Source organism: Pteronotus mesoamericanus, unplaced genomic scaffold (genome assembly GCF_021234165.1).
Source record: "Pteronotus mesoamericanus isolate MK-2021 breed Mesoamerican mustached bat unplaced genomic scaffold, CSHL_Meso_final contig_291, whole genome shotgun sequence".
Classification (NCBI taxonomy): Eukaryota; Metazoa; Chordata; class Mammalia; order Chiroptera; family Mormoopidae; genus Pteronotus; species Pteronotus mesoamericanus.
The window spans coordinates 9,986,859-10,007,653 of NW_026555124.1; the positions used below are offsets into that span (position 1 = coordinate 9,986,859).

The 20,795-nt window shown below is 40.6% G+C and overlaps 1 protein-coding gene across 1 annotated transcript in view; it reads left to right on the forward strand.

Annotated features, from left to right (window-relative positions):
- The window catches only part of FSHR (follicle stimulating hormone receptor), a 161,269-nt gene that overhangs the window by 131,777 nt on the left and 8,697 nt on the right, over positions 1-20,795 (forward strand). Inside the window, exons 5-8 of the mRNA XM_054575398.1 lie at positions 5,237-5,308; positions 6,544-6,621; positions 11,380-11,448; positions 11,557-11,631. Coding sequence (XP_054431373.1) covers positions 5,237-5,308; positions 6,544-6,621; positions 11,380-11,448; positions 11,557-11,631 — 294 coding nt within the window. The remainder of the gene's footprint in view (positions 1-5,236; positions 5,309-6,543; positions 6,622-11,379; positions 11,449-11,556; positions 11,632-20,795) is intronic.

Sequence of the window (20,795 nt, forward strand, 5' to 3'; positions counted from 1 at the left end):
ATTTCCTGAGTTATCTTGGGGATATGGAGAGTCTCAGGTAGAGAGTAATCACCAATACTCCTTACTAGATCTTTTTAAGTGTCTTAAACTCAGCACTACTAGAATAATTTTAGCCTTTTTTTGTTGCATGCTTTCTTTCCTGTAAAGACCAAATATGTCAATGTGCATATATAGACATTTATAGATATCCCATAAGTATAGTGGCTTTGAAAGCTCAATGTTATTAATATTAAATAATGTATGTGTACCTTTCTCAATGATAATTATGAATTCTTCCCTCTATTAATTATATAAAATTCTTAGGTGTGATGAACACCTAAGTAGTAAATGATTCCTTGTTTGTTTTGACCTCATGGAAGCATGTAGCATGTTGCTTGGCCTGATAAACATCAAGAATGTTATATGTGCCAACAACTGTGCCAACATTGAGTTTTCAGGAAAAATATGACTTCTGCCCTCACGTCATTCACAGTCTGGCTGAAGAGACAGGCACTGAATAAATAAACACAGAATAATACACAGTTCAGAATTTGGTCAGTGCTAAAAAGGATATAATTATACTGGGAATAAATCAGCAACCTTAGTTTCAATTGGCAGTCAGGAAGCTCTTCTCTGAAGAAATTACATTTGTCACTGAACCCTGAAGGGTAAATTGAGGTTGGCCAACTGAGGAGTGGGTGGTGAGCCTTCCAGATAGAGCATGCGCAAATGTGTGGAGGTAGGAAGGACTTAGTGTATCTTAGAAATTGATAAAGCTACTGGTGCTGAAGTGTACTGGGAGAATGGCATGAGATGAGGGTGCAAGAGTAGGCAGCAAGGAGAATAAATTTTACAATGGAAAGTAACTAAAGAACAGCAGAAAACAAGAGTAATCTGATTTACATCTTTTTAAAGAATGCTCTGCCTGCTGGATGAAGAACGGGTTCGAAAAGAAGATTAAATGTGTGGAAAGCAGAAAACTATTGCAGAAATCTAGAGGAAAAAGAATGGTGGCTCATTCTAGAATGGTGTTAGTAGAGATGAAAGAAATTGTATGGAATCAAGAAATATTTTGGAAGTAAAATCTAAGAGGACTTTGAGATGGGTTAGATGTTGGGGAGTGAGGACAAAGAAGCCAGCTTGAACTGCCACATTTCTAACAACCGATTAATGGGAGCGCTATTTGTGAGGAAGAATTGAGAAGCAGCTTGGTGGAACGGATGGGAGAGAACAACTTTAAGTTGTTATGTCAATGGGACATTCAGAAGGATGTAACAAGACTTTACTTAGAGGCAGACTAGCGAGGTCAGTAGTCAAGTATGAATCTAGGAGTTGCCACGTATCGACAGTACTTAAAGCCTTGAGAAGTGATACCTTCCCAGCAATACTATAGAGAAAAAAAAGGCAAAAGGCTCAGAGTACATATAGAGGAGAGGGAATCAACAACAACAGAAATCAAAAAGACGTATCGCAAAAGGAGAAGGAATAACAGAAGAATGCAATATGACAGAAACTAACAAAAGAGAGAGACTGGAAGAGTATTGAATTCTCCTGAGAGAGCTAAAAACTGATCATTTAAATTGTTAGATTTACTGGTATGGGTCAGTGAAATTGGGGTATGACAAAAGTAGTTTTGGTGGAGAAACATAAATGAAAACAAATTGGAGCAGGTTGAAGATTAATGGGATATAAGAAAATAAAGACAGCATATACAAAGACAACTCTCTCTAGACACATTACTGTAAAATAAGGAAGAGAAACAGCTGGGCTGCACCTGGAGGTGGATTTGTAGTATAGGGAGATGGGTAATCTATGTGAAATGTGAAATTCAATGCACCTTGATATCTGTCTTAGCCTTGGTTCTCTAAAATATGTCTGAGCAAGGACTTACATGCAGGTGGTTTGTTTTTACATCAAACCCAAGAAAAGAGATTGCATAACTAAGAGAATAAGGAAAGATGGAAAGCCACCTGAAGAATGTATTACCAGCTGATCACCACCAAGACATTGGAGCTTATGCTAGAGCTCCACTAAGGTGTCATTTAGAACATATTCAGAATTGTTGAACTAAGGAATAGAAGAGAGGAGTTCACCACTAGTCAAGAGTTGTCCTATGGAGTGCTAACTCCCTTGCACTCCCTGACTTGCACATTGTCTCAGAATGGTAGAGCAGATTCCTATAAGTGTCCCTCTCTGAGGTGAAACAGAAGCCCAGAACCTGGTACAGCTGAGACCAGTGTCTGCCAAGTTAAATCTGCCTGTAGCTGGTCACTAGAGGAAAAGATGGGAACAAAGTAAAAAATAGACCAACAGGATGTGAGGCAGGGCACAAAGGTGACTGATACAATGTCTATGTTGATATTTACCCACTCCACATCCTTTCCAGTCTAGAGATACAAATGGCTTGTGTCTACTTTATGCCAGAGATACATGTTGGTTCTCCTGATTCCTGGCCTCCAAACCTTCCTGCCTCTGTTTAAGATTAATTAGTCTAAGTAGCAGTGATACTTGACCAGTAAATTAACTAAGGGTTTTGATTCTTTCCTGGTGACAGAAGCAAGAAACATTTTAGGAACGTCAACCAATTAACTCAATATTTTATGAACACATTCTGCATTCCAAATCTGCACACAGTAGTATAGATTGTCAGAAAATATTACATTTGATCCTTGTTTTGATGTTTCATAAAGGGAATGCTGCATAGACACATGAGATCTAAAAATAGAAGGCTGATAGGATTGAATAACAAATGTGACGTAGGACTATGTCGACCCAGTATATATTTAGTTATGGCAATGTTTCAGTTGGGAATGAGTAGAATCTCAGAGGTTACAGAGAGCAACCATGAAAACCATTGGTTATGGATGACAACTTTAAACTCTAAAGGTTAACAGAAAGCTATCTCTGGGAGTGAAACTGGAAATAACTTTTACTTTCTTCTGTAGATGTTTCCATATTTTTTATATGGAAACAATAAATAGATATTACTTTTATAATCAAAGAATATATTTTTTAAAATAACCAAAGGATGTTGAACAACTATAATTCTCATACATTGCTGGTGGGAATGCAAAATGGTACAGCCACTTTGGAGAGCAGTTTGACCATTTCTAATAGTTAAACATATACTTACCATACCAACAAGAAATCCCACTCGTAGTTATTTACCCAAGAGAAATAAAAAGATCCTCCCTCCCTCCTTCTCTCTTTTTCCCCCATTCTCTCACACCCCACCATACACAGTTCACAAATGTTTAAAGCAGCTTTTTTTTTATAACCACAAAAAGTAGAAACAACCTATGTGCCCTTCAGCTGGTAAATGGATTAACTATAGTATAGCCATACAATGGACTACTATTCAGCAATAAAAAACAATGAACTGATACACACAATGACATGGAATAATCTAAGTGAGTTATACAACTTCCTGTGTACAAGCATCCAGGTTGAAAATGTTTCATGATATGTGGTTGCACTGATGTGACAGTTTGGAAAACGGAAAATTACAGGAACAGAAATAAACTAGTAGTTGCTAGGGATAGGAGGTAGAAGGAAAGGTTAACTGCGAAGGGCCAACACAACGCAGCGAGGGTGATGGAACTGTTCTGCATCTTCCGTATGCTGGTGGTTACCCAGCTGTGAGTATTTGTATTAACGCCGATCTCTAGACCTAACAGTTTATATTTCTGGGTGTAAATTTTTTTTAAGTAAATAACACACATCCTCCAGAAAAGCACGCTGAGTCCTTTCCCCCAAATAAAAAGCATTGGGAGGCCAATTCAAGGGTGGTTGAAGTACATAAAACAAAAGAATTGGCTAAGGTGGGTTCCATGTGGATAATTGGGAACCAACAGGAAACAAAACATCTCAGAACCATTACAGAGATCCCATAGGCAGAATTCCCTGACTCTTTAAATACAGACGCAGACAACAAGACACCAAAGAATACTCTAAAACCATAAACCCCAAAAGATACAATCTTGCACAATGATGAGAGTCCCAGTTAAGGTTTTTTACACTACAGGCAATCTTGACCAACTCTGGCTTAGGTAAGCCACACTCAGAAAGGTAAATGGGAGTGGAGAGGTACTGGAAGGACTCTGAATCACTCACAAGAGTGAGGGAAATGTTGGGAAACAGTGTGTCAGACAACTCTCCGGTGCCACTTGAAAGCCTTCATCTCCACTGCTGTGGCAGCCGGTTCCATCCAAATTTTAATCAGCATGATGCAGGTACAACTGAACAGCATGTAGCCTGTGTTTGTATACCACTGTATCCTGGGGATTCTTCTACACCACTCAAAAGAGTTACCCAGGAGGAACTCACTGGGCACTCACAAGTGTGCAAGGCAGAAGTAGGAAGTTAAGACCATCAGGACACATTGGACCAACAGGAAATCATGGTCTATGGAGAAATGTTTCTTCTCTCCTCTATTCAGAGCAACAGTTCTGAGATCCATTTTGAAAACCTAAATCAAGTCCTTGGCTTTAAGGACCAGTCACCAAGAGTAGTGGCCAACTCAATAACTCATCCTTGTATTTGATCATCTTTCCTCCCTCCATTTTATACTTCCATCCCAAACTCTCTGAACTCACATTATCCAATATATACTACCTTTGGGCCAAACTTCAGCTCAGCCTCTGCTTTCTGGGAAACACAGACCAAGACAAGAAGGCCTTAGGAGGCATACAATGTAGCTCTGGAAATTTCAGCTGTAGAAATTTATGGACTGTCTCTTAAGGGCGATGGCATCAGTGGACTCAGTTCTAACCAAACTCCAACCTTTTCCCAGAAGAGCTGCATGCATACTCTGGTGTGAAGGGGCATGGACCTCATGCTCTAACCTCTACAGAATCCTTTGGAATGGGGAAGAGGCAGTTCTCCAAAGAGTATGTGGAGGTTAGAAACAAAGAATGTTTTAGGAAAATTTTGTTACCCAGTTGAAAATTGCTTTTGGATCATATTGACTTCTTAATCTTAAAATGAATAAATAAGAGCGTGCATTGTAGCATACTAGCCCCTTTGTGCCCGAAGTGCATGTTTCTTTTCTCTAAGGAATCAATAGCTTACCAGAACCTAGTTAAAGCCTTGAAATAGAAAATCTAAGCATGATTCATGTATATTATGGGATTTTCTGGCAGGTTTTTCTGATAGCTCAAAATTGGTATTTTTAAATATGGAAAGCTTGCTTATACTTTAACAATTGTTAAAATAGCCAGCTTTATTTTTACCTCACTCTCATTTTATCTCTCTCTAGGTTAATATCCAATACAGGTATTATTCACTTGCCAACTTTTCACAAGATTCAATCTCTCCAAAAGGTTCTACTGTAAGTTTTGCCTTGAGCAGTTACCAACACTTTACTCAGTAGCTGTCTTGCCCAACAGCCTCCGGGCCCATAATATGTACTGTTTAGACTACATCTTCCAAATACTTTGTTCTAGATGAGCAGAGATAGGAAGGCAAACAGTAAGTGTCCTTGGTTTTACCTAAAGGCCAGCTAATTTCAGTTTGGAGGAAGTCAGCAGGCTCCTCAATTAGACAGGTGTCAACAGAGCCAGCTTGAGGCACATCAAGCAGTCTCTCCTCTCTTCGCTATTTAGCGCCTTACATACCGCCCCCTCCCCCCACAACGCCCCTGTCCCCCCTCATCCTCTCCCCCTCCCTCCAGAACGGCCATGCTGCCCGAGCCATAAGGAAAACCCCTGTCAAACAAATTCACACTATCTTAGTGACATAATGTATTTGCCTTTTCTCAAGACATCTGTATTTTGAAAGAGGAAGAGAAAGGCAATGTATAATGGCAACTTTACTTTCAAGTGAAATTGTAAGAATCTGGACAGCCCTGAAAGTACTGGTAGGGCAGGGGCATAAAAGGCTAAGAGGGGAAGGAGGGAAAAAGGGAGATTGGGAGGGACACAGGAAGACAGAGAATCTCCCAAAATGTCTCAAATTATTCCAAGCAACTTACTACTTCTACATTTATATATTTTTATATATTTATATATAAAATTATAATATATATAAGATCAGACCCAACAGGGGAATCTTAATGGGATGACACAAACGGAAAAATGAGACTTTCTCCAGCCTTTTGTTCAGGAGAGAAAAATCAATGACAAAACTTGCTGTGACCCAAGAAGAATATGAGGAAGGAAACTAGCTATAGGAAAGGGACTGAGATGGAGGAAGGTAAAGGCCCAACGAGGGTGAATGAAGAAACTTGGTATGGAGAAGAAAGGTCAGGTCAAGTCTTTGACATACTTGAGCAGACACCAACTATGAAGGATTAAAAATGTTAGAACCTTAACACAGTGAAATTAGCTAAGAAAACTTTCAGAGAGAAGATACTGCATGTGTATAGTTCCACTGTTAATAACTAATATACTAAAGATAAATTATATGTCATTTATTTCCCAAGCTTTGAACTCATCATTCTTCAGAACAATAACTACTCAAACGTTATCCCAGCTAAAGACCACATTATGCCAAGTAAACTAAATGTGGGAAGGTTACATGAGTAGAGCCGACATAAACACCCAATCTGTCTGTACTTTCTTCTAGAGACATTCAAGACAATATAAACATCCACAAAGTTGAAAGAAATTCTTTCATGGGACTGAGTTTTGAAGGCGTAATTCTGTAAGTAAGGAAAAAAAATCCAGTGAAGTAACATTTGGTTTTTCATCTAATCATCTTTCTCATAATGGGGTACTTCTTTTTTGTTTGGGTAACTTTGGCATTTCGCCATTTAAATTTCTCTCTGGTTCTGTGTTTTTCTCTCATTTCCCATCTTTACATTTCAGAATCACAACATGGAATCATGTTAATAATTTATGAAGCTGTGGTGTGATTCAAATATTTAAAATTGCTCTTTGAATGATGGTCTCCTGTGATGCAACATCTGTTCCGAAGGACAGAATAACTCGTGCATCAATAAAGCTAGTTATTGCCTGGCAAGGCTTTTGTTGCCCAAAGAAAAAGACAGGAAGGAGGCGGAATCCAGGAAGATATAGATATTCCCTCATAACTATGCAAAGCAGCTCCTGTTCAGCCCCGTGCTGAGCATAAGATGACTTCTCATTTTCTTAGAACAATCACAGTTTTTAATGAGCTTGAGTTACTCCCTCTAACTTTTGAAAAAGTTTTAAATGCACGTTGTGTCATTCGCAAACTACCTGTCAATCTTTTGTGCCAGTAGCCTGTGTAGCAGTTTACCCACTTCCCAATACAGCCAAGAAGTAGGGCACTAGGTGCTGCCCAAGTACTTGTGGGATCCTTGGTAGTTACATGAAGAGAAAGACTTTTAGGGAACCAGTAACTGCAATTGCATCTGTAAGGAAAGCATTTTATCTTTCTATTTCACAAATTGCTGTATTTTCTTTAAAAATATGTGTGTGTGTGTGTGTGTGTTTAATATACCAATCTATACAAAAGGTAAGTTTCAGTCTGGAAAGAATTTTAGTCCTTTTCAAAACAATAATATGATTCAGAAAACCAGCTAGGGAAAGAGAGAGAAGGTGGGGGAGAAGGAGCGAGGAGAAGGTAGAGGAAGAGGAACAGAGATGGGGAGGGAGGGAAAGAGAGAGAGAAATAGTAGAGATGAGGACATACTGAAGAATACAGCTAGGCACAGTATTCGATGTAAATTAATTACAGAAAACAAAGGAAAAGGTTTGAAAGAGACTAGCAGGGGAATTGAATGTGTGAAGGAAAAAATAAAATCAAAGGCATGTATTCAGAGTACATAGTATTAAGACAAAAATTATAGGTAAGTAATACTTAATCCTTTCACTTAATATGCTCATGATAATTGGAATCTGTGTCCTTGCGTGCATGTGTGTGTGTGTGCGCGTGCATGTGTGTGTTGGAATTAGCTGATGGGGTGTGGGAAGTATGAGAGGATGGGAAAGCAAAATAAGTTAACTAAAATACAAACAGCATAAAATATATGCAAAATAAAAGCAATTATTCTAAAGGTAAAGAAAGAATAATTTATCCTGGCTGGCCTGTGATGTGAGGTGGAAGGAAGAGTTAAAATGAGGAAAAGAAGGTTGTGAAGGGAGGTCGTGTCTAGTTGGGCTTTATAAGATGAGCAGGAGTTAGCCGCAGCACTGGCAGAGGGCGAGCAGGGGAAACCGAATCAGCAAGGGCGGGACAGTTTGAAAAAAAGATAAAGGGGTTTCTGGAAACTAAGCAGTACCTGTCCAGAGGGTATCACACAAACACAGCAGTGAAATGATTCCCGGGCTGTATTATGAAGACTAGTGATCTTCTTGTAATCAGTTGTACCTGGATATTTGGAGTGTGCTAATGTCATCCTCACAGTCTTGCACATTAACATGCATCCTTTTTGTCCAGAACATAAGACAGAAGGCAAGGCATCCTAACCTTCCTCGTGTTGCCTCTCCCCAAGTGGAGGCAAAGAACCTGAGGAAATAAGTAATTTTTGACAGAATCTTGCAAACCAAACCTACAAAAGAAATGTGCAGATTGTAACTGCCCTTCACTAACTCCTGTTCACGGACACTGAGTTTCCCCAGAATTTAGAACATACTCTCCTTTCTTAAGAGCCAACACTTTTCAGACATGTTTCTAAAGGATAAATTCACATTTGTGAGAACAAAATCTATTTTTCTTACCTCAGATGGTTCTTAACCCACACATAATAGAATCAGAAGATCCCTAGTCAACACAGTTTAAGACACTAATTGTTCTTAGTTTGGGTGCTATAACAGATAAAGGAGCACTTTCTCCCACCAGGGACATCCAAGTGCACTCGGCGGCGGGGGGCGGGGGGGGGGCGGGGCGGAGAAGCATGACAAATGGCAATGATGATTGAAAAGTTTCCAGTGCATTGGCATTTTTCCAAAATCCTGAGGCCCTGTTCATGTGTATACGTGCCCGACAATGAAAGATGGTCAGGCAATTGGCTAGTGACTCAGGGGGAAAGAAGCAGTAAGAGCCTAGCACGGGGAGGCCTCTGAGCACTTCCCCACCCTGACCTGCCCCTGCAACCAGAGGGTCTGAATGGGGAAAGCACGTAGTTACAGCCGATCAGCAGAATGGCATCATTCAGAACAAAAATGAAATGAGGTTACATGTGTGCCAGCTCCCAGCACACCCTGACCGCAGGAGAGGCTCACTTCAGGTGCGTTTCCTTCCTTCCTCAGTTGGCTTCCAACTCACTTGCCTGCCCCCATGAGCCTTCATGAGACAGCACCTTCACTCTTTAGGCTGAGGGCAGACTCTGCTTCTGGAGCCTCCAAACCCTCTACTGAGTGAATACTCGAAGGACACAAAAGAGTGAGGAAAACCATGGTTTGGTTAGACTTTAGCTGATGCTCTGCCCAGGTTGTCGTTGTCATCACCATTATATTTTAAATCCAGTGCTATCTCTCTTAAGAGACTGAGCATGTAGTTAATACATTTTGTCATCTCTGCATTAGTACTTTGAGAGTCCAATGGCCACATGTAAACCCCAGGGCAGGAGTTCTGGACATAATTTGGTTTTTGTGTGATGAGTCACTGTTGACATCAGCAATGCTACCACCACAATCACCATACCCCATATGATGGCATCTGTTGGCTGGGAAAAGCCATAAAGACAAAGGGCTACTTTGAATATAGTAATTCTTTTAAATTAGTCTGTATATTATTTAATCATAGTGACATCTATTTTCAGGACATATATGTTCAAAAAACAGTATCTATTCTACAAAAAAACAGATGGAGCCCATATAGGCTTACACGCCCCTGGGAAAGATTAAGCATAAGCCAACATGCCCATGAGCTAGGGCTGGTTTCTGCCAGTGAATATTTTGATGATAGAAAACACTAACTTCTAACCTAAATTAAGCCAAATACTAGCCCCATGAAAAGAAAAAGAAATCATTCTTTTCAATAGCAGACCTATATCCCCCCACTCAAAAAATTTACTCAATTATGACTGTCATATTTTAAAGTTGGTCAAAAATTTTATGGAAATTGTTTTATAAGTACCTATAATGTATCTATGTATTATCTTCCATTTTGCTCCTTGGGCCACAACACCTAAAGTTTACTAACTGGCCTTGACAGAAAAAGTTTGCTGACCACTGTGTTTGATCCAAAACCCCCAGGGATCCCACAGGTTAGGGGCAGCTGCTCCAGCAACTCTTACTACCTGGGGACAGGATGACAAAGAAGTCAGAGGCTGGATGTGCCGGGGACAAGCTTTCTCCTGCGTAGATAGGGGCAGACGGGACGTGGGAGAGAGGTACATAGCCACTCCTTGGTCATCAGCAGCCACCAATTGCTAATGTTTTCAAAGGTTTACCTTGCTCCTGTATGATTTTTTTTTTTTTAGCTAAATTGTTTTTCAGGAGGAAGAAAAAAACCAACAGTTGTTCTCCTGTGATTTTCAGGGTTATCTTGCTACCCATTGCAGAATAGGAGCTAGAGTCCTGAGTACACAGGAGCTTCTCTGAGTTGGCTTTTAAACAGTGTTATTTGTAAACCCACTAAGCCCAACAGGGAAAAGAGCCTGGCAGCAAATCAAGAACAGGTGGTCAGAGGCTCTCTGGACTAAGCTCTCCCGACCTTGGATTTCTGTTTTTGTTTTCAGATCCATCAAAGAGCACAGCAATGCAGAGCTGTTGGCCCAAGGTGTCCTTGGGCTGCCCTGTCCAGGCAAACCTGCTCACTGACCCTCTTTGCACAATCAGGATGACTATTCCACCTCCAGCCCCCTCCACCCCCAGAGCCTCCTCCCTAGCCCACTCACACCACCTAACCCTGCCACAGCCCACAGTCTATGTAATTGATTTCTCTTCCTTTCTGGCTTAACCCAGAGCCACCTCCACAAACCTCCAATAACCAGGTCCCTATGGGTCACAGGAGATGTTCAGGTTGTGTGACAGCTTAATTAGATCACTGTTTGATGACAGCCAGGCCTGCTGCTGTGGGTGAGCATGGGCAACAGGCTGAAGGCCTTAGAGAAAGGTGATACAAAATGCTCTCTGTCTTATAAACAGTTGTTCAATAATTGTGTGATTTCTGTCCTTCAGGAGAAGAAAGAACTTCAACTGTTCCCTGCATGGCATCATCTCTGCACACAAATGATATGTGCAAGGCCTTACAGAATCCAGGCTGTTATGCCTAAGTGTGCCTTTTCAAAATTAAATTTTGTTTATTTCTCTGAATAGGTAATACATGCACATAAGGCAAACTACAAACATTTCAAAAGGTTATACAGTGATAAATCAGCCTCCCATCCACCCCATCCCCAAGCCTTAAGGGTGGCATTTTATTTATGGCACTAACCTGTGCTGTCTGACCTTGCCCCAGTGCTTCCAATTATGAAACCCTGTATTGTTTGCATCTGACATTATTGGTTTTTTAATGGGCCTTTTATTTCAGATGGCTGAGTAAGAATGGGATTGAAGAAATACACAACTGTGCATTCAATGGAACCCAACTAGATGAGTTGTAAGTAGCCCTGACTATTCTTCCAGGCCATTTAGAGGGAAACGGCTCTTACAACAGTGATGTTTATAAGGCTTTGTGTTTCCCTTTTTCTTTCAACTCCGTCCCCAGGAATCTAAGTGATAACAATAATTTGGAAGAATTGCCTAATGATGTTTTCCAGGGAGCCTCTGGACCAGTCATTCTGTGAGTAGCTTGCCCCATTACCACATACAACAGATCAGTGCGTATAAGTTAGAAGTCAACTTTCTCCAATTCATAGAAGCTTCAAGACAAGGCTAGCAATCAAGGTCAATTTTTATCTATGCCAACTGCAGGGACTTACAGGGGCACTTTAGAACTGATTCATGTTCTAACGTTGAATAAAATAACATTTAAATTTTTATATGTTTTTTTTTCAGAGAGAGGGAAAGGGAGCGAGAAAGAGGGAGAGAAATATCAATGTGTGAGAGAAACGTCGATCAATTGGTGTGTGTGAGAGGCAAAACGGGAGACCTGGCCTACAACCCAATTGAACCAGTGACTTTTCAGTTCAAAGGCCAGCACTCAACCCACTGAGTCACACCAGCCAAGCAATAACAACATTTAATGAGCACTTACCCAGTCCCAGACAGTGTTATAAAAGCTTAAGATGCATTTTCTAAATTAATCCTTATAGTAACCTCTGTCGTAGGACCTATTATTCCCATTTTAGAGAAGGAAAACCTAGCTTCCCTCGGGGGATTAACTAATTCATTCAAGGTCACACACATTTTAGAGCAAGAATTATACACCAAACTGGTCTGACTCAGTACAGACTCTTAACCACTCTGTCAGACATCTCTTCCCTGGAAGGAAAAGCATAATCTCCTTCCTTACCCTCAATGTACAGAAGTTTCACTCAACCCAGTGAGATACACACACACATTAATTTCTGAATCCTCTTTGCCTCAATTACCAATCTCTTGAGATGCATTCAGTGCCTCATAGGCCTGCAGTCAGCACATGTCTTTCTATCGTTGCTTCCTCATCTCTGTTTCTCCCTCCAAGAGTGACTTGTCCCTACTCTCTTCTCATCAGTCTGTGCCCTTCCAGAAGGGCCATTCTAATTCCTGCCTCTTCCCTCAGCCTAGAATGAAGCCTTCCTTCTGTGACTCTCATGGCCCTCATGGCTGCAGGGCCAAAATCTGCAAGAGCTTTTTAAAAATGTCTACCTGGGCTCTAAGCAAGACCAGCTATATTTACTGACAAATGTGCTGCAAGAAGAACCTAGAAAGGAGTCAGATGCTAGAAGAAATAGTGAGCAATAAAAACAGACAAACACATGAACAAATCTAAAGATTTTCTAGATGAGCCTTATGTAGCCTGCCTAAGGTCAGTTTGAGCATTTGAGAGCCCCTTATTTGGCAGTCAGAATAAGTTACCATATGTGGCTATTACCCATCTGCCTACCTATCATCTATCAACATCAATTTCATTATCACCAAAAAGCGTATATTCTTCTCCTGGCTGGAACCTATATATGTTATCTTCAAGGTTCTTTTCTATGTTGGACTTAGTGGGTTTATAAATAACACTAGACCCTGTAGGGTAGGACAGAAATTCCTAAAATGGTTATTATTGATGATAAAGGATGTGTTGTGACCCATGCACGAGACTCTGTCTCTTTGAGGAAAAGAAGTTCGAAGAAACATAAGCCAGAGGAGAAAGTGTGAGCGTGATTGAAGCAGGGGAGCCAGAGCTGCCTCCATCAGTTTAAAGCCAGCTCCTTCACCTCTCGAAGCCCCGGTTTCTTCACCTAAAAAGCTACACAAACTATAACACCTATTTCCTAATATTATTGGAAGCTTAACAATATTATGTGCATGTATATATACATTTCTATATTCACTCATTGAACAGATAGATTTGAAGAATTAGCCCAGTACCATGCACTATATATAGTGCAGGAAACAAAAGAAAGCTTTTCCCCACAGAAAGCTTATATTCTCATAATGGGGAGTCAGGCAATAACTAAATACATGACTGAATGTATCAGGTCCTGACGCATGCTGTTAATACCAACTACGGCATGGGCATAACAAATGAAGGCAGGCATAGTCCATGTGTCCAAATATACAAAGCACTTAGAACTTGTAATGCTTAGTGAATGTTTCCTACTCTTAAAGTCCTTGGAAGACAAATGAACCTAGAGAAAGTGCTTTTGATGTCTTCGACCACCAGAATGGCAGTTTGTCTATTTCACTTAGCTAAAAGTCCTAAGGGGTTTGTATGTGCCTAAATAGGCACCTCTACCTTCTATGGAAGAACATATCTGTGATGGGGTAGGTTTCCACATATGACCTGTACCAGGTACACTATTAAATAATAGTACCTTAACCACTAACTTCTACTGAGAACATTCAAATTGGACAGAATCCCCAACTAGCTCATTATTCTTTTGAGGAAACCAGAGCCAGAGATGGAAAGTGATCTCAAGACTACACTGCCATCGTAAGCCACAGAGCTCAGACCAGAAACTAGGTCTCCTGCCTCACGTACCATTAACTCCTGCCATCTCATGTTGCCTAAAGTACATAAATATGTCTAATCAACATCTAAAATTTACTCACTAAGGCCCCTGCAATTGGCTGTGAACTAAAATAGAGGAAGAAATAATTACAAATACCAGGCTCCCAGCCTAAGGGCTCTGGTAAGTGCTATGTACACACAGCAGAGAAGAACGAACCCTGTGGTTGCACAAGCAGGTCCCAGGCTGACGCACAATGTGTGCAATGTGTCCCATCATAGGGTCTAATGGTGAACACAAATCTGAGCCCGCCAGCTGCCCTATCACAAATGCCAGAAAGAAGAGGGATGCCACCTCACAAGCAGCTCTGCAGCATCCTCGAGTCACAGGCCCATTTTTCATCCCTTTTCCCACAGGAACATACCTGGCCAGAATAAAGTAAATAGAATTTACGGATAATTCAAAGGCATTATGAAGCACATGCCATGACCTAAAAGGGTAGAGGGTTAACACATTCTACATCTTTTCATCTCACTGCATGAGGATACATGTGCAAAGTCCTGGCCGAAAACCCAGCCTATAGGAATTGCTAGTCTCCTTATCCTCCCGTTAGAGGAGAAGATTCATCACCTTAACACCAAGCCTCCCTTTCTGGGGTTTCAGGCCCCAGATGTGTTAGTCCACAGATGTCTTTCTAGCCCCTCTGCTTGCTGACCTGGGATTCTATGGTCTCTTCCATCATCTACTTTTGCAACCTGATGTGTGAGTCCAAGCTAAACCCTGGCCTGGGAGCTGTTTGTTAAGGTATGTGCAGGAGACCAGCCCACTCCAGGTGCTGTGGATTAATGGGAAGGAGAAGGAGTGTGCACAGAATGCTTGGCCCACAGTAGATGCTGCCCAGGCTAGTTCTGCAACTGCCCCTTGAATCAGATTCCCCTCCTGACAAATGAGATGGCAATATGGGCATTTACATGCAAGAGGTTTACTGGGAAATGCTTAATGCAAGAAGGCTCAGGCTAAGGGGGAAGTTGACAGCAATACATTTGCAACAGAAGCCTCAGCTGATCCCAAGGGGAGCTCTGGAGTTAAGATGGCCCTTCAAAGTTGTACTGAATTAATGCAAGGGGCAAGGCCTCTTCACCAATAGTCACTGGGTGCAGGCTTTCCCTCGGCAGGAGTCAAATCTTGGGTAAGTCAAGCAAGAGCAATTCCCAGAGTAGAACTCAGCTATGAGCCACCTCAGCAGCAAGAGTGGTTCTCAACTGTCCTCAAGCAATGGTTCTAAATTTGATCATACTTTAAACTCACCTGGCATGCTGGTAAAAGCCCAGATAGCTGATCTGCACACCCAGAGTTTTTGATTCAGCAAGTCAGGACTGGGCCTGAGAAACTGCATATCTAATAACTTCCAAGATGAAGCTGATTTGCTGGTCCAGAAAGTGCACTGAGAATCACTGCCTTAGCACCAATGCTAAGCCTCATCTTGTGCTCTAGAATGTCTCCTCCATGAACTAAATACAAATCTTCCTCCCCAACAGTAGATATATGAACTCCTAAGGGATTTAAGGGGAGGGCACCCAAAACAAAGATAACTCCTTTCCTGAAGCAAAATTTTTAGATGAGGAAAGAACAGAGAGCTTCTGAACACCTAAGGGTGTGAGGGCTAGATGTTCCATTGCAAAGAGAAATAGATTCAGAGAAAGCCAGGGGCACACAGACAACCTCCATCAAGTTTTAGAGGAGCAGCCTAGCATCCTGATTTCCCCGTCATGAGTCTTGACCTTGCATACCAGTGGCCATCTGAGTTTTCACCTGATATTCTGAACTCACTCAAGTACTCAAGTTTTTTTTTAAGCAATCAAGCAATTGCTGTTTCTTTAGGAAACAGTTTCCTATGGGAAAAATTTAATGCATTGCCTTTGCAAGCTGGAGCCAGTACAATCATATTCTGATAGTTTATCAAATTGATTTGGCCATAGCTCAGATTCATTTGATGGTTCAGATTCAAACACTGAGTTATTTGTATAAGAATGATTCTCTTCTATTACCAGTGTACCCATAGTCCTATAGACAGTAAATTGCCTTTTTATTCCACCTGGGATGATCAAAGAGAGGTCTTCTAACCATCTGTCAGGGTAGTATACACGAGAAATGTGCTGGCACTTATGGAAATTATTGACCTATAATAACATCTTTGCTGGGAAAAATAGAAATTGTTCAAATCAAATTTGTGGCAGTGGCTATAATACACTTTATTAAATGAGGCACAGAGCGCACTTTAACTCCTGCCTCTCCTGACTCAGCATCTTATTACTGACTGCTGCCTCCCTCCCCACTTTGTATCTCAAAATCAAGAATCTTAGCAATGTTGAAACAGTTAGAATTACTAAATCTCTTAAGCACCAGCCATCATCTATGAAGTCTCCCATTGGTACATTTCAGGATTTAAATTCTCAAAACCAGTCACTGCCAGAATGTAACATGTGCTGAAATGTTAACCAAAGTGCCATCTTAGAAAGACTGCAGTCATTAAACAAGTCTGAAAGACAAAGATTTAAAACACCAGCCCATGAATACCCTGCCCCCGCCCAGCCTACCAACCCTACGAACATCAACAATAAAGCAAATATTCTCAACTATCCATTGAGCATATTAGCTTTACGTGTTACACATTTAGTAGACAGTACTGCCCTAAAGCATGTCATTCCTGTAAAGGAACAAATATTACAGCCCAGAACAATAAGCTCTGCAGAAATTGTCACAGGAAGTTACTACACTAAGAGAGCAGGTGCCCAATAAATCTTTATCATGTGATACAGTGACTTTATCAGATAAAGTGACGGTGTGTGGGGAAAAGAACTCTTAGTTTATACCTAAATTTCTACCACAAACTTCATCCCCCTCCCTACCTTCAATCCTTTCTCCTTTTCAATTCATTAACAAGTATTTATGAGGACCTACTATGTGCCATGCTCAAGGTTCTCAAGATCAATGTTACAAAAAACACAGCTTTCAATATGTCATTCTTCTGCTCATATAAATTCTGAACTCTGCTGCCTGGCTTTCAAGGCTTAAATCCCATTCTATGGATCCCTTTAGTCTTCGAAATATGGTTGCTCAGAATAATCCTTCTGAAAAATCCTTCAGAAAACCATTCACTACCGTGCGTTGTGTTGTGGGCCTCTCTCCAAGCCTGCCTTTAGCCTCTAGTCATAATAACCTGCTTCCATGAAGATGAGAAAAACTGATAATGTCTTACTTTCTTACTCCCCCAGGGACACTGGCATCATAAAAGTGAAAAGTGTTTTTACAAAGGAATTAAAATCTAACATTAGATTTCCAGGCCACGTGAAAGGGTCATAGCCAGGGAACAGACTGTGTGTGTGGTGTGTGGGGTGTGCATGTGCGTGTGTTTGTGTTTTAGGGGAACAGAGAGGAAAAATGAGAATATTTGTTGTTAAGTCTCAAACCACATGGAGCAGTATCCACTTATCTCATCTGTGTCACTGCTGATATAAATTTCTATGGATTTTTTTTTAACCTATTGAGAGACCAGAGAGACATTTTTCTGCCAGTCCAAAATTTGGAAGTCTTGAAAGGCTCCATGTTTGCTAACTCCAGCAAGTATCCAGCAAGCTTTAAGTAAACATTTCTACAAACACTTGTTTCTCTACCAACCGGGAACCACTTTTACTTTATTAAAGACTTTTGCTTTATCATACTCTAAGCGGCTCCACATCTCTCTCTAACGACCACTCCTCCTTTCAACATCTACCAGGAAAAAATCTGGGTGCCAGGACACTGACAAGATGTCTCAGTCACACAGCAGCAAACCCACCTAGTGCAAATGACAGCAGCTCACATATTCCGTAGCTGTGAAGAGAAGTCAGAAATGCAAACTGACTCCAGAACACTGAGCAGACAGAAAGGCACCAAAGCTTTTCAAACAGGCTTCCCTGTCAAACACCTAGGCATTGGATTGCATTCAGGTCAACTCAACCAACACATTATCGTGCTTATTTTCTGATATGCATCTCTATCCTTGTAAACTTTGCACAAGTTTGCTCCTTTCCTTGTGCCTTTGATAATCATATATAACTGCCTGCTGCAGAAACATCATTTTGCTGAGCTCCCTTTAAATCTAGATTTTCTTTCTCAGTCAACCTTCTGTGCCGTTTCCTTTTAGAATTGCTGCCCAGCAAGACTTGCTCCAACCTCTCATTTTTATTATGATGCTGAAGCATCTCTGCTAATCAGACAACTGTCTACTGAGTGGATATCAGGAGCCTAGCCATGTGCCAGCTACAATGTAGAACACAAAATTATCATAATAATCCCTGCTCTAAGAGCATCTAAAATCTGGTTGAGGAGGCAAAACAAATATGTATGAAAAGTCAAGTAATATGAAACAATAGAAGTGATAACACAGGGTACAAGAGTCTTTGTAATTGCTAGAGGTTAGAAGATATCACAAGTAGCTGGGGTGTTCTATCTATTGCCTTCCCCAGTTCTTCAGTGTCTCTCCCCAGTCTGTCTTCAAACAAAACAACAATTTTGGGGGTGCTTACAACTTGAAAGGCACTGTTCAGAATGCAAGGAGCCCTCTGCAATCAAGTAAAGATAAAATGCAAATGCAAAGAGCTAGTTTATAAAGCAAAATATAGTAAGTGGTGAGAGAAGCAGAAAGCATCCAACACAATGCTATTGTGCTCTTCATGGCTTTCAAGGAAAATACAACTGTTAAAAATGATAGAGATGATGGAATCACAGAGACTTCAATGGAGTCTGTTTTGGTTCTCTACTGCTGCATAAAAACTACCCTAAACCTTAGTTGCTTAAATCATGCCGTTTTGTTCACAATTATGTGATTCAGAATCTGGTTAGCTTGTCTCTGACCCATGTGATGTTGGCTGGATGGGTCTGGAAGATTTACTTCCTAGTTTTTCCCTTCACTCATATATCTGGTGTATCTGTGATCACTCTCTCTCTCTCCCTCTACACACACACACACACACACACACACACACACACACACACACACAGAGTATCTCATCCCCTGGCACCTCTACATATGGCTTAGACTTTTCCTAGCATGTCTGTATCAGAATATTCAGCATTCTTTCATGGAAATTTAGGGTTCTATTAGACCAATAAAGAAGCTTTCAGTGCTCTTAAAGGCAAGGTCCAGAACTGATAGAGAAACACTCCATCATACTCAATTATATTCCAAAGACATCTCAGTTCAGCCTGGACTCAAGGTAAGGGCAAAGAAACCCTCTATGTGAAGAGTGTAAAAAATTTGACCCTGTAGGGAATATAAAAATGTGTTTATTTTTTGAAATCTTCACTTAATGATGTTTTATATTATAAATTTGAGGGAATTAGTCATAACTAAGGAAAAATAGTCACCTGCTTTGTATTGCTTGCTTTTATAAAATATGAAACTGTTCATTGCAGGTAATGATGGCTGTGGTTTAAATTGCTCTTGAAGAACATTTTTTATGCTTTCATCACATTTCTTAGAGGGAATCTTGAACTGTTTTAGACAAAATAGGCAAGTGTTGCACCCTTCCATTTATGAGGGGAGAAGAGATGAGCCCAAATGCCAGCTGAAACAAGAAGTTGTTTCACTCACAAAGACCAGAGTGAGTGTCAAAAGCAGAACTGGTCAGAAAAGCAACTATCTGAAGAGAGAGAGATTTTCTAGGGCAGAGAAAAAAGTTGCGAATCAGGTATAAGTGAAGAGCAGGCCAGGAAAGTGGGATCTACCAGCAGCAGAGAGTTAAGACTCATCACAGGGACAAAGGTTTACAGGTCCGATGCTCATCTCCAGGAACTCCAGCCCTGAAGAATTATAATATAGAGGAGAGGACTAAGAAAGAAACTTTGAAACACCAGAAATTTTACCCCATGGTGATAGCAATGAACGTTGTGAGTAGCAGTTAAATTCCAGACATATGTGGAAGTTAAAGCCAAGATATTTTGCCAAAGTTTAGAATATGGTAAGAGAGAAAGAGAGGAGTCAAGGATAACTTCAAATTTTTGCACAAACAATTGGAAAGTTTGTAGGTGCAGGTTTTCAGGGAAAATCAGGAGCTCAATTTCTAATACCCAAAGTTTGACTTGCCTATTACACATCCAAGTAGATCCAAGAAGAAGGCAGTTGAACATAAATCTTGAGTTCAAGAGAGAAGAGCAACCTAAAGGTAAAAATCAGGAGGCCATCAGAAAAGAAATTTCTAAGAGAAGACAAAATTACCACATATAAAGAAAGCCACCAGGAAGGTATTAAAATTCTAAATTTGTATGTACCTAAAAAATTGTAATAAAAAATATATAAAATAAAAATTGACAAAATACTAAAAGTAGTAGTATACAAATCCAAAATTATACTTGGAGAGTTTAATGCACTTCTCTCAGTAGTGACAGAGCAAGATGGCAGAAAAATCAGGAAGCACATGGAAGTACTTGAACAATACTATTGACAAATTTGATTTGCTTGGCATCTAACATGGAGGGGACTAAGTAAAATATATATAGGTATTACATAAAGGTAATCATTAGTTCTGAACATGTAAATTTGCCTAAATATCAAGCAGGGGATTGGCAGTCCAGAAATTAGTAATGGTCAATAACCAATATTAATGCTAGAATTGAGGAGCAAGTGGGGATGAAGTTTTCCTGTCCCATAAGTACTGGGACAACTGGTAGAAGTTAGATCCTTAGCAGATCTGTCCAGTGACAGCTGAAGTCATAGAGGGGTTGTTACCTGAGTCAGAGGAGGGATAAGTACCCTAACTTTACTCTTCCTTACACCCTCGAATTTCCCACCAGTACCACTTGAAAACTGACAGACAAGGTG